The sequence below is a fragment of the Talpa europaea genome (assembly GCF_964194135.1).
Source record: "Talpa europaea genome assembly, chromosome: 1".
NCBI lineage: Eukaryota > Metazoa > Chordata > Mammalia > Eulipotyphla > Talpidae > Talpa > Talpa europaea.
In genome coordinates, this window is record NC_140073.1 from 57,027,805 (window position 1) to 57,042,553 (window position 14,749).

At 41.7% G+C, this 14,749-nt stretch overlaps 1 protein-coding gene across 1 annotated transcript in view; it reads right to left on the reverse strand.

Moving 5' to 3' along the window:
- The window catches only part of ME3 (malic enzyme 3), a gene marked incomplete at its 3' end in the record, with an annotated part of 220,180 nt that overhangs the window by 59,222 nt on the left and 146,209 nt on the right, over window positions 1-14,749 (reverse strand). The window contains exons 4-5 of the mRNA XM_084250209.1: window positions 13,268-13,343; window positions 4,292-4,453 (exon numbers count right to left, since the gene is read on the reverse strand). Coding sequence (XP_084106335.1) covers window positions 4,292-4,453; window positions 13,268-13,343 — 238 coding nt within the window. The remainder of the gene's footprint in view (window positions 1-4,291; window positions 4,454-13,267; window positions 13,344-14,749) is intronic.

Genomic DNA, 14,749 nt, shown 5'->3' on the forward strand with positions numbered 1-14,749 from the left:
TCAGAAGCGCGGGAGGGTGAGAGAATTCACCAGAGCCAGAGGGGAGAGCAGAGCAGGCAGACTGACGAGGTACACTGCTGAGGGGAGCAACAGGGGGCTGGGGATCGAACTAGTGCTGTAGAGGCTGTGAGCAGCTTCCCAACCCAGCGCTCAACCGCTGCACCACTGGGGAGGCCCAGTTCTCACTGTGGTTTTGATTTGCATTTCCCTGAAAATTTATGTGCCCCTTGGTCACCTATATGTCTTCTCTGTAGAAGTGTCTATTCTATTATTCTGTCCATTTTTAAAGTTGGGTTATTTACTATCTTTTTGTTGAATTATGAGTTCTTTGTAAATGTATGAACATCTTGACAGATGTATGAAGTGCAAATATATTTCCTCATTTAATAGGGTGTCTTTTTACTTTTGACTTCTATTTCATTTATTTCTGCTCTAATTTTTACTATTTCCTTCTACCGGCTTTTGGATTCATTTTTTTCATTTTTAGTCCCATAAGGCATAATGCTAGATCATTTATCTGAGGTCTTTCTTCGTTCTTGATGTGGGAGCTTTTACTATATACTTCCCTCTTAGTACTGCTTTTGCTGCATCCTATAAGTTCTAGTATGTCATGCCTTCATTTTCATTTTCTCTTAGTATTTTAAAGTTTTTCTCTGATTTCCTTATTAAACCAATATACATTAAACACAATATTATTGTGCTATTAAACCAATAACACAAATTTAGTTATGTGCTATTCAGCTTCCACATATTAGAGATTTTTCATGCTTTCTTTTTGCAATTTCTATTTTAATACCATTATAATCAATCTTCATGAATTTATTGATACTTGTTCATAACCCAACATGTGTTCTATTTTGAAAATGTTTCATGTGTACTTGAGAAGAATGTGTACTCAGCTTTTGTGGGGTGTAGCACCCTATAAATATATAGCAGGCCCACTGGTCTAATTCCTTATTTAAGGCTATTTTTTTCTTGATGATTTTCTGTTTGATTGATATGTCCACTGATGTAAGTGGGATGTTGAAGTTCCCCACTACTATTGTATTGAGGTCAATATCTGTTTTTAGGTTTATAATGGTTTCTCTTAAGTATCTTGGTGCACCTTCATTTGGTGCCTACATATTGATGAGTGTTATATCTTCCTGATTTAGTGATACCTGAGTCATTATATAACAGTATAACCATGGCTAGCCCTCTTTTTTTCCCTCCATATTCCATTTGCTTGTAAGATTGTTTTTGAAGCCATTTTGTTTGCATCTATGTTTGTCTTCGGAGCTCAGATGGGTATCCTGGCAACAACATAAAGTTGGGTTTTGTTTTTGGATCCATTCAATCATCTGCTCTATGCCTTTTGATTGATGAGTTTAGTCCATTTACATTTACAGTGATTATTGATACATAGGTATTTACTATTGTCATTTGTCTTTAGTTTTCTGGTTCTATATAGTTAATTATTTATTTTTTGTATGTTTTCTTTGCTTTGGTTTAGATAAAAATGCTCCTTTCAACATTTCTCATGGGGAGGTCTAGTATTGCACATCTCCTTCATCATTTATTTGTCGGGGATGGACTTCAGTTCTCTCTAATATCTGAAAAAGAGTGTTGCACAACATAATATTCTTGATGGACAGTTTTTTCCTTGAGTATTTTTGACTACAGTATTTCATTCTCTCCTTGCCTGTAGAATTTCTGCTGAGAAGTCTAATATAAGCTTAATGGGAATACTTTTATATGTTATCTGCTTTTTATCTCTAGCTGTCATCAAAACTCTTGCTAGTTTCATTATTGTCTTGGTGTATGCCTCATTGCATTTTGGTAACCAACTGTTTTTATAGCTTCACAGACTAGTATATTTAATTCCTTCCCCAGGTGTGGAAAGTTTTCCTTTATTATTTCCTGGAATATGTTCTCTAGTCCTTTCTCTTTCTTCTCCCCTTCTGGAGTACCCATTATTTTTATTTTGGCATTTTTAAAAAATATTTATTTTTTTATTTATACAGGCACTGGGTACAGTCAGAAGTGTGGGAGGGTGAGAGAATTCACCAGAGCCAGAGCGGAGAGCAGAACAGGCGGACTGAGGAAGTACACTGCTGAGGGGCGCAGCGGGTGGCAGGAGAGGTCTGTGTGCCATGTGGGATCCTCACCCAGTGGCCGGGGATCGAACTGGTGCTGCAGAGGCAGCGGGCAGCTTCGCAACCCAGCACTCAACCGCTGAGCTACTGGGGAGGCCCTATTTTGGCATTCTTAATGGTGTTAGATATATCTTGAATTGGCTCTTCATTTTTTAAGCATCTCACTTCTCTTTTTCCTTCCACCTGAAACTTTTAGTGCATTGATATTTTTGAGGCCACTGATTTGATCCTTCATTTGATGATTTAGTCTACATACATAGCTTTGTCTAAAGTTTTTGCTTTTATTTATTGCAATTTCACCCTCCTGAATTTATGTCACTTTCTTATTTAAAGTTTCAAATTCTACCTTCTATTTATTGATTTTCTTTTTGAGCTCAATAGCTTGCTTTTCTGAATTTTGTTTTATCTCTTTGATTAGTTTTTTTAAGTTCTTTTGCATTTCTTTGATTGTCTTTCTGAGTTCTCTTGTGTTATCTTGACTTAAATTTCTGAGTTTTTCATCAATCTCTTTCAGTTTCTTCATTATAGCCATGCTCAGCTTGTTATTAGATAAGGAGATGTAATCTTCAGTCTTTTTGTGTTTGAATTCTGGATAATAGTTCTTAATTTGTGATGTTATAATCTCTTGTTATCCTTCTCACTCTCCCTCACCAGGGGTTTGCTGTTATCTGTGAATGCTTGTTTTTAGGTCTATTTCCAGGGCCCTCCAGAGTTCATTGAAGACTCTGGTGGGGCCTGCCTTTGTTCTTATTTCAGGTTCTGACCTGGAGCTCACTGAGACCTGACCTATTCTTGTTCTCTCTCATCCAGTCCTACCCTCATGACTCATTTGATCATATTGTAGAGAAAGCCTAACTAATCATTCATGACCATTTTTTTTTTTTTAAGAAATTAAATCCAAGGTGGAGGAAGAGTACATAAAGAGTCTTGACAAGTTTTCTTAAAAGAGATGGCTGAAGAATTTGCATATCAATATAAACTTTTCACAACACATGTCAAAATTTTAAAAAAAACCTTTCTCTTTCCCTCAATATTTCCTTTTATAGGAACTTATCTAAAGAAATTAATCAAAGATGGAAACAGAGACTGATCTGTAAAAATGGGTATCAGAACACATTTTATATTTATAAGAAGAATAGAAACAACTTATATATTGAATAGTGGGATTTTAACATTAATTTTGATATAGCAGGCAGCTATTAAAATAACATTGTGGAAGAAAGGCTATGATTTGGGAGAAACTTCATGACACATATTACATTTAAAATAACATGATAAAAAACTGTACTTTCTATAGTAATCAAACTTTGGTTGTATACACTTTGGAGGGGGGAAAGGCTGGAAGGGAATCTGTGACAAGGTAAATACTAATTAGTGTTGTTTATGTGGCTATATTTTATTTTTAACATTTCTCTGAATATTCTTATTTTTTAAATGAGAAGGTGGACATATACTGACTTTAAACTGATTGAAAATCATTAAGAATGAATTTTTGGATATTTTTTCATGTCCTGTGCCTCAGACACAGTGCAGATATGGAAGACAAACGTCATGTCCTAGCATGATGGCACTCACAGCAGACATAGTTTTGGCTATTGTTTGAGCTCTTTGAATCCTAAACCACCTGAATCCTGCAGATGGATCTTACCCATTGTTTTGTTCAGTTTCTCTCCCTGGGTTTGCAGGACACTCATTTGTTAATTTCAGAGATTTAGCCCCTTGTCCTTATGTTTTTATTCTTAATTCTTTCACAGAGGCACTCTGCTCTAAAATATTGAAAAAAAAAACCTCAGTCCAGCAGCCATTCACACATACACCCATGACCCATTTAACCTATGAAAGAGAGGCCTCCAGAGCAATAGACACTGTCTGGGGCAATGGAGCAAGGAAGAGAAGAAAACCCAAGCTGGGGTCCCCATTCACCGAAGGTCTCAAGAAGGTAAGGAACAAGGAAACCCAGCAGTGGTTAGGAGGAGGGATGGGCAAACAGGGTGAGAAGAGCCCTTCACTTCATAGCTGTACAGCAGAAACTCCCTGAAGAAAGTGGCCCAGGAAAGAAATGGCCCAGTGCTGTGTAGACAAAACCATAAAGGTGCCCCTCGCCCATGGCAACTGTCACCTCAGGTCTCAGAGTTTCTGAGCGGGACGTGTATTACCTCATTGTTGGTGCCAACATCCAGCAGAACAGGGAGGCACTGCTGTGGGTTCACTCCTCCACAGGCGGTGTACAGGGCCAGCTTGCCCACTGGGATGCCCATGCCATAGCAGCCCAGGTCTCCCAAGCCCAGGATGCGTTCCCCATCAGTAACCACCACGGCCTGGAAAACACACAGACCATCAATCAATCAAAACAGTACCTCTGGTGATAAGTACTCATTCAGTAGCCTCAGTGCAGAAGATCTGACAGTGAATGCTCACTGGAGTGACAGAAGATGCTGGAGGACGACAGCTTCTCTTAAATAAGACCAAAGGCATCCATTTAATGGAAGGAGTGGGTCCTCCCACTCCCCTTTGGCAGGTTGGTGAGAACCCACAGAGGTAGAGAACAGAAAAACATTTTTCTTGCATTCTCAATTTCAGATAAGGGCTATAGAAATAGCTGGAGGGAGACCACATCTAGTCACTCTTCCTCAAAGAAGTTAAGCAAAAACTCTCAGTTAGAGATTCTGAGGGCCAGGGAGGGAAGAATACAATAAATGGAAATAATGAATGGAAACCAAGTAATCATGCTAATGCTACAGCCCCAAGGGCTAGAGACTAATGCAAGTGCTCTATATGACCTGCTCCTGGGGTAGTAGAAGTCCAATTTGCTAAAGACAGAACACCCTGTAACATCTGCTAGGGTCACTATTTTTCAGGAAACCAGGAGGGATTTCAAGCTATTCCAGAATTACCTTTGTGTTACGGTAAATAGTCACCAAGAGTATAGTAGGTACTAGTCATGGTGCTAGTTCAAGTTTTACCCACTTTGAATTAACAATGTTCGTGATGAATAAAAGGAAACCAATTAAGGGATCAGGAAAATAATAAGTAAAAAACCAAAATTAACAAGCAACTATAAACCAGAGACACTCTGCAGGAGAGGGGGAAGGAAAAGGATCAAAATAGGGGAGAGGGGAGACACAGGGGACTAAGGTGATGGCGCACGGGTGAATTGGTGGTGGGAATTTTATGGGGACTACACCTGAGAGGAGGAAGCAAACACTGTACAAGAATTAACAATGATGTAAAATATATATAAATTTAAAAAAATAAAAAAAGCTGATGAAATTGATGGTGATAATAGAAATAACCGCATGATTATGATGGACAACCCTTTATTAATTCATTTAATACATATTTAACTACTTTTTTTTTACTTTACAGTAGACACTATGCCAGATCCTGGGGAAGGAGCTTGCTGATCTGTGAAAACACATATGCATGAATCCAGGGCACACAAAGAGAGATGGAACATATATACTTATAATGAGGACTCTGGGAGGAAATTATGAGTATACGAGAGCAGCACTGAGAGACAGGAGAGTTACTTCTTGTTTAAACCTTGGACAGGTGGAGATTGCTTATTGGGGTGCAGCTAGAGAAAAAGACATTTTATGCAAAAGGAAGTTAAGATCCATGGTAGAGAAGGGGGATGGATGTAGGTGCTATGTGGAGGACAAAAAGGTAGGGGTTGCATGAAAGGAGAAAAAAAAGTCAGGTCATGGAGAACACCTCAGGGTGACAGTGAAGTTGTCAGAGGTCACTCTATCCTTCTGGTTCCTTCTATCCCTAAATGAATAAAGTATATGAGGTCCCCAATCCCTCCATTGGAAAATGATTTTGGGTCAGAACTTAGGACCAGCTTTGAACTTTGGGTGTCCTTGTTTGGCCTTTACGCATTTTATCCATTGGCAAATAGCAGTCAGTTCAATCTGTGCAAGGACAACATGAGGCATGGGGGATAAAGAGCCCCATTCTTGCCCTGGAGGAGTTTATGACTCAGTACCAAGGGGCCACCATGGACTATCTTTAGTTCTGCTTTCTGTCTAGGGATGACAATACTCAAGGCCTGGAACTGACTTTTAGTAGAAATAGGTTTACAATTTCTTTAAAAACACTCCTTTGTTTCTGGGACTAGGACTCTGGAGATTGCAACAGGCCCCTGAAGATCCTGCTGTTTACTGTGTCTAGGGAGAGTGCTTGCAACCTGCGTCTCACCTTATCACCCATGCCGTGGTAGGTAGGCAGATCCTCAACTGTTACCCCACTTAACAGGTGAACAAACTGAAGTTCTAGGACCTTCATGTTCTGTACATATTTGTTAAGTTTCAGTCATGCCAAGTCTGGATGTTTCCACATTAGTTACATTAGAAAGATTAGATGACTTCCCAAGTTTACCTTGGGGCATTTGAGGATTCTCCTCACTCCTCCCAGATATTTTTTTTTAAAGATTTATTTATTTATAGAAGAACTGGGGTACGGGCCAGAGGTGCGGGAGGGTGAGAGGATTCACTGGAGACAGAGAGGGGAACAGAACAGACAGACTGACGAAGTACACTGCCGAGGGGAGCAGCAGGGAGACAGGAGAGGTCTGCTCGTCATGTGGGTTGCTCCGAGGCCGGCGGGGATTGAACCATCACTGCAGAGGCTTCGGACAGCTTCACAGTGCTGCCTTCAACCCGCTGTGCCACCGGGGAGGCCCTCCTCCCAGATATACTGAATTTACCTATAATCTCTCATCTCTACATTTTCTCTCCCCAAAAGTCTCCAGTAATGTATATCCTGCCCATTATAATCTTCTGTGACTTTTCCTAATACTTGTTGTATCTACCACCACCAAGCCTCTTCACCAGTCCTTCCTGCTTCCCACAAACTTTTATTAATTACTTACTGCTTGCCAAGTCCTGTAAGGTGCTGCTTAATGAATCTTTTTTTTTTTTTTTTTTTTTGCTACTTAATGATTTGATGGTGATAGCCTTTGGGTTCTTAGTTAACATTTTTAAAAAATGCATGTTTCATTTCACCAAACAGCTTAAAGATTAACAGCAAGGGTTTTGGAGTCAGATAACCAGTATTTGATTCTAGATTGATTCTCAGCTCATTGATAACACACCATCCTGCGTCAACAGATAACTTCTCTGAGTTTCAATTTTTCAAAATATGAGGATAATATAATAATAGCACTGAACTTAGCAGGTGGTTGTACAGATGAAATGAAATAATATATGTCTCACTGGAAAATTTGGGGTGCCTGGTGTAGAGTAAATAATCAGTAAATGGTCTTTGCTTTTAAGATTACAATGATGATGATGATTGTTTGGAGCAGAGATTATATCTTAGAATTTTAAAAAGAATGTCCCAAATTTTATTTGTTTTAAAATATCTAAGTAACATTGAAGTATAATATTTTCTAGGCTTTAGGTGTGCCTTGTTATAAAACAAAGTCTGCATACAATTCATGATGCTCCATAGGTGTAATTGCACCCTTCAGCATGCACTTGATCCCTTTTACCACATTTATTCACCCTCCTTCCCCCTTCTGTTAGAATTTTTGATTGATTCATCTCTGTTTCAGCATCACCACAGTCAGGTCACGCAGTGATCATCTGTTATGTAAGTGAGAATGAGTGGGATGCCAGAGGAGACAGGCAAACACAGCTTTTTAAAAAAAATTTCTATGTTTTTTACATCATTTTTCATTTTTTGCACAATGTATGCATTTTCAACTTGGTTACATTCCCCATACAATTCTCACCCCCCTTATTTTGACCCTAATCCCTCCCCATAGTGTGTCTCTGGTTTATAGTTGCTTGTTGCTTGTTGATTTCTTCTTTATTGCAATTAGTCTTTTTCCTGGCCCCTTATTTAGGTTTTCTAGATTCCTGCTATGAGTGAGACCATCTGGTATTTTTCTTTTTCTTTCTGGCTTGTTTCGCTGAGCATGATCCCTTCCAGCTCCAGCCATGTTGCTGCAAATTGCATGTGTTTATCTTTTTTGAATGCTGAGTAGTATTCCATGGTGTATATGTACCACATCTTCTTGATCCAGTCACCTATTTTGGGGCATTTGGGTTTTAGGAACGTCTGATGTAGTTCAACAGAATTCTAACCTTGACACCTTCATCCATCCCAATGACTCCTGCTGTCATCTCTAAGCAGGTTACACTTGTAACTGTCTCGGACATTGCACTTGGATTTCCAGTCACCCTCTCAGATTTCCCCAGGCCGGAACCAGATGAATTCTCTTTTCTTGTTCACTTTTTGCCAAGACTTGGCACTAGAATCTGGTCCAAGTTTAAGCACCTGAACAGCTGATACCCAGTGGCAGAGGGTGCGCCTCCCTTGGTGTCACTAACCAGCTGCCTCTCCGCACCTCTTCCCCAGAGCTTAGGAACAGAGATGAGGGAAAGATATAGGAGCTTGGGAAACCTGTTCTCAGCTGAGTCTTCTGCCGGCTCAGGGTAATAGCCACTGTGGGAAAGAGTCAGAAAAGCCGTTCTCACTCCCCTTTGTGATTTATGCTGGACAGTTCTGTGGTTGGACCCATCCCCTTCTCCCTGAATAAGAGGGCCCCCCACAACTTCATAGCCCCCCAGTCGTAGGCTTCGGCTTCATTTCCCATGAGCCTGCTTTTCTGACATCTCTGTTTGGGGCTCTGTCTTCTGTCTGGAAACCCACAGAAAGTCATCTTTTATCTTCCCAATTAATTCAGAAATGCCTCTGAACCACCCCTCTCTAGTCAAGCAGAAACCAAGGGGCCAAAGACACTAAGCCTTGAAAAATTGCCTCCCCACCCAACCAAAGGGCTCTGGTGGCAAAAACACTTTTTCATGAGTGACTGCAGGCAATTTACTTAACCTCAACACGTTCATCTGAGCACAGACACACCCCCGCCTATTCATCAGGATCCACCAGGGGTTTTGGAGGCCTTTTCTACCCAGGTCGGATCATGGTGATGGTGGGAACTGAGTGAAATGGAGATGGGGGAAGTCTCAGCTCCCCCATTATGCCGGGAGCGGTATAATGAACAGATCCCCTTACCTAGGAAGAGAGACCTTCACCTCCTTTTTGTAAGGCAACTGGAGAAAACACACCAGTCTACAAGAGAGTCTGTGGTTTAGAATGTTCTGAGCCTTTGAAAGGGCAGCCCTGAGGGTCAGGAAAATAACCCTTCTGCAAAATGCAAGTGGAGAGGACAGTGGGGACTGGGAATTCTGGGCTGTCTGGTCAGCTCTAATAGACATACTTACTTGCTTGTTTGCTTGCAAATATTCTAATTGACTTATTTACTTGCAAATATTCAGAGCTTCTGCTTTTTCCAGAGAAGTCAGAAATTAAAATTTTTTTAGGTGAAACCTCCTAATTTTAAAATGTTGCCAACAAATTCAAATTTTCAAAAATTGAGGGGCAAACCAAAGACCAAATCAGGTTGCCTGTTTGTGGCCTGTGATTCCCAAGTAAGGGGCCCTCCATGGATTTTCTGAGCACTGTACAATCTCTTCCCTGCACTACTGTGTGTGCTACAACTACCCATTCCTGTGCCCTTCAGCGTTACACAGACCTTGTCATGGTTAATGCTCACATAGGGAAGCAAAGTTCAGAGAGGCTATCTGCAACTACGGCAGATAGTTTGCAGATTCAAGACCAGAACCCAGGTCAGGTCTGCCTGACTGCAAATCCAGAGCTGATTCTTGGATGTGGTTATCAGTTAAGCTCAAGTTTTTTCTGTAGGAAAACAGGATAAAGGGCTGAAGGGTGGAGGTGGCCTTAGACAGTCACAGGGAGAGTTTCTCCCTGCACAGTCTATTGTAGTTGTTTACAGGCCAGTCTGTAGACGATGGGCTCCCAAGGTTGGGCCCACACACCTTCTTTACCCCTGAGGCCCCAGGGAACGCTTACAAAGCAGATGTTGGTGAAATGGTTGTTGAATGCATCTGGATGAGATGCCCAGACTAGATTCACTCATGTATCTTCTGCTTCCCTTAGAGGCTCTAGGTGTCTCCCTTTACTTGAGACCCACATATGTCCCACTTCTTCCATGGTGACCCCAAAGCCTCTGACACTCTTCTAAAGTCATGACAGTTGCCAGCTCCATTTCCTGGTAATAAGCACTTAGTACTTGGAAGGTGGCCAAAATATGTCTGTTGAAGTCAGTGGATATTTAACAGCTAAGGTATGAGGAATTCATATGCTGGTTTCTCAACTTAATTGAAGCAATTTGGGGTCAGGACTGTGCTTCTTGTCCTGCATGCCTTCAGGCAGAGCCATGGCTACAGTCTGGTAAGTTGTACCCTAACAGGAGAATCAATTGGAACCTGAAATCCATCCCAGGAGCTCTGACCAAGCCATGTGTCAGTAGAGGAAAGAGAGCCTTTTTCTTACTGATCGAGCAGGGTGTCTTTTTGTCATTCTTCTTAATATCTCATAACTTGCACAAAACCAACTGAGGTATTGGCGGAGACCTCACCTCTCTGCTCTTGGCACAGTGCCTGGTATGGGAAGATGCTCAACAAGTCCATCCACTGAGTTCATTCAATTCAGCAAGCATGTACTGAGCACCTACTGTGTCCAAAGTTTCACAAGATTGAACTGTCCAGGAAGGTGTTTTGTAGGATTTCAGCAGCATGACTATGCAGGGAGCCTGGATAGATTTATTTTGTTGAGGGAGCTGGCTTCCCTTAAAGTCCTCAAGATTTTATTATAACTTCATCTTAGACACATCCTGGAAATATGCTTCTTCTGGGACTAGGGCCAAATCCTGCAGGATCAATGCCTGCGTGTAACTGGAGGGCAAGCAGATGGGCAGGAGGGAGAAGTACAGAGCAGCTCCATACCCAGATAGAGAGGCATGAAATGAGCACATCACTATGCCCAGGTCTGGAGTCCAGGGACTCTGGCCATCACTTGGACCTGGTCCTGAGAGTCAAGACCCAGCCCTACCTGCTCTTGTTCTAAATGCTACCACTTCCCTGAGAGCCTGGAGTAGGAGGGATACCAAGAGAGAGAGTTAGGGTGCAGGTGTACTTGGTGTCAGGGATCAGAGGAGGTGCAGGGCACTGCAGGAATGGAGGGAAGAGGCTCTGGAGAAAAACAATGATATCAAGCCTCAGTTTCCCAGTCCAGGCAGGGGGGGTGGGTAATGCCCTGGGAGGTACTGGTGTGGGGTTCAGTCAGCTCCAACACCTCCCAGCCCATGTGCCAGAAAACCTCTTACCAGGCACTAGCAAATGTTTTGCATTTTTTCTTCATTTTGTTTGCAGAAGTGACAATGGTAGATGCTAGAGTCCCTTAAACTTTTCTGTAGAAGCCCCTTTGGCAGGAGGTAATCTGGGGGTGTAGCTATATAGATGCTAACAGGTTCCTACAAAGCTGCATGCTTTATATTATAAATTAGTACAAATTTTGCATTTGACATCCTGTTTATTCTATAAAATTGTTTTCTCCTTAAATTTTTTGAGTAAAATTGATGCTCTAGGTGTTGGAGTGGCCTGATGCAGGTGAGGGGTTGAGCTCCACCCCCTGAGGTTGGTACCACCTGAGCCAGACAGGACCAGGCCTGATAACTGTGCAGTTACTCAGCCCCAACTCCACCCTGACGTCCTGAGCAAGCTTCTGGGAAGGAGGTGGAGCTGAGCACTCATTTCTGTGAGCCTTTAAAAGGGAGTGAGGCATATGTGCTCTCCTCTTTTTTTGGTTTTTGTTTTCATTTTTGTTTTGTTGGAGCTACCGTGGAAGGCAGCTGCCCTACTGGGTGGTGAACTTTCACCCCCACCTCCCAGGATGAGGGAGCCCTGACCTCTGCAGCAGTGGACCCCTGCCCCGCCCCGCCCGCTCCTGCAGCTGCAACTCCATCTTGCACGCTGCCTGGTCACTGGACCTTCTCCCTCTCCTCCCTCATGGGTTGCATTATTTTCTCCTCTCTTTTGCAGTATCAAAGGCCCTTTTGTTTACATTTGTGGTGGTGGTGGCCGGGCCCAGAACTGGTGAGAGAGGTTCTGACTCAGTGATAATTTTTAGACTCTTTGATGGGTAACACAGGAAGAAACAGCAGGTTTTTTTGGTCACTCTGAATATCTCCCCCCACTAGCCACCCCCGCCCCGCTCCCCACACGCACTGTTACGGCCACCCAGGTGTGAGGGCATTTCTCGTCATAGGGGTTTTCTACTGGTGCAGAATATCCCCATCATACACCTTACCCTCTCCAGGGTCGACCTGTCCAAACTCTACCTTCCATTCAAGTCCCTGCTCTGCAGTCGCCTCTCCAGGAATCCTTCCAGATTCCCCTCAGATCAAGAGTCATCTCTGCCTCTTTGAACGCCAGGTCTTTCTGGATGTTTCCTTCATCTCGGATCAAGTTCCACCTTGTGAGTCTTTGTGTGTCTGTTTTGTTTTCCTCATGAAAAGTCAGCTACTCAAGAAGAGAGTCTCTTTCTGCTTTCTCTCTGTATCCACCATGCAAACTGGCAGTGTTTATTTATTATAATATAATATAATATAATATAATATAATATTAATATAATATAATATAATATTAATATAATATAATATAATATAATATAATATAATATAATATAATATAATATAATATAATATAATATCACATTATAACATTATGTAAGTTTTAGGGGTTCAGTGATAAAACAACATCTGTATGTATTACATTAATTTCACCACTGAAAGTCCAGTTCCACCCTCCTCCATTCAACTGACCTGCTTTATGCAATTTATCCACCCCCTCCTTTTTGGTAAATACTCCCTTGTTCTTACCGTCTACAAAACTTTTTGTTGGTTTATATGTTTTGTTTCTTTATGTAGTATGAATTCGAATCACCCAGTGTTTGTCTTTCTCCACCTGTCAGTGTATAATTTGGTAGGTTTCATCACACGCTGGGCATATCATCAGACCACACTGCTATTATTACCATTACGAAATTTCTCATGGTGCTTGTTTAATTCAAGCCTCTGCTCGAGGTGCATTTGCGTTTGGCTGTGACAGGCCTGTGATCCAGGTCTGAGAAAGGGATGCAGCTTCTTGTCTTCAACATTTTTCCAGCTCTTTTTTTTTTTTTTTATAAATGGGAATGACTGTGGTCCAGGGTGAAAGGATTTACCTGACAACAGAGCACTAGTAGAGAAAACAGGGTCATACCTTAATGTCATCTTCTGGCCAAGAGTTTAGCATTGTTGCAATGTGGCCCTTGTCGTGGATGGTGATAAACAGCCCGCTAGGAGAAACAGAACACAGACAGACGGTCAGACTAGGAACAGAGCAAAGACCACAAGTACCGGGTGTCATTGTGTCTCTTAATTTGTCCAGAGACATAAGTTTGGGTCCTTGCTCCAAACCCCAAAAGTTCAGAGGGCCCTGCTCTGCCTGCCTCCAATTGTTCCTTTCCACAGGCAAGACATCTATAGGACAGCGTTACTGTGGCTGGACACATCGGCCTGTAGCTGTGTCTGGAACTTGGACACGTGGGTTGGGGTGTCCAAACACACGGACACGAGGCCCCTTGCAGTGTGGCGTGGGAAGAGTGCTGGACCACAGGTTTGAGCCCGCTTTTCCTGCCTCATTAAAATCTGAGAATTCTAAATTTAAGCTTGTCCTTCCAGACCATCATGAAGTTATATTTGTAAGGATAGGGGTGTGGAACATACTTTATTACCTCACTTAGGACTTTCATAAAATTTTTTTTATTTTTTAATTCTCTCACTTTTATTTTATTTTAATATTTTTTTATTCTTTAATATTCTTGCCAGGTATTTATTTTCTTTTTTTTATTTAAATTTTATTTTTATATTCCCCATACAATTACAACCCCCTTATTTTGACCCCAATCCCTCCTTTCTCTGCTCCCCACCCCTCATAGAGTGTCTCTGGTTCATAGTTTTTTGTTGATTTTGATATTTTCTTTCTTATAGTTATTCTTTTTCCTGGTCCCTTATTTAAGTTTTCCAGATTCCTGTTATGACTGAGACCATCCAGTATTTTTCTTTTTCTTTCTGGCTTATTTTGCTGAGCATGATCCCTTCTAACTCCATCCATGTTGCTGAAAATTGCATGTGTTTATCTTTTTGTGTGGAGATTTCTTGACCTACTAAACATAGAGCTTCCGTATGATCCAGCAATTCCACTCCTAGGTATTTACCCAAAGGACACAGAAACATCAATTCCAAAGAGCACCTGCACCCCTATGTTTATAGCAGCACTATTTACAATAGCTAAGCTTTGGAAACAACCCAAATGCCCAAAAATAGATGACTGGATCAAGAAGATGTGGTCCATATACACCATGGAATATTACTCAGCATTCAAAAAAAGATAATCACTTAGAACTTTTAATATTTACACTTAGGTAGGTGGACCTGAGTGTAGGTGGACCCTGGGATCTAGGAGAGGGAATATGTATCCTGGGCTGGGGGGAGGAACATGTATCCTGGTGCAGGGAATGACTAGTAGATTTTGCCACTTTCTTTTTGTCACATGTGCCCAAGAGAGCTCCTTTAGCTCATGAATGCCAGGGTTACATGCTTAATCTGGTTTGCAGGCTGGGGAGGTGTGGGGGAACAATTTTCTCAATTCTGTCTGCCCTAGGTTAACCAGAGGACTTCCAAAACATGCTTTTCATGGTTT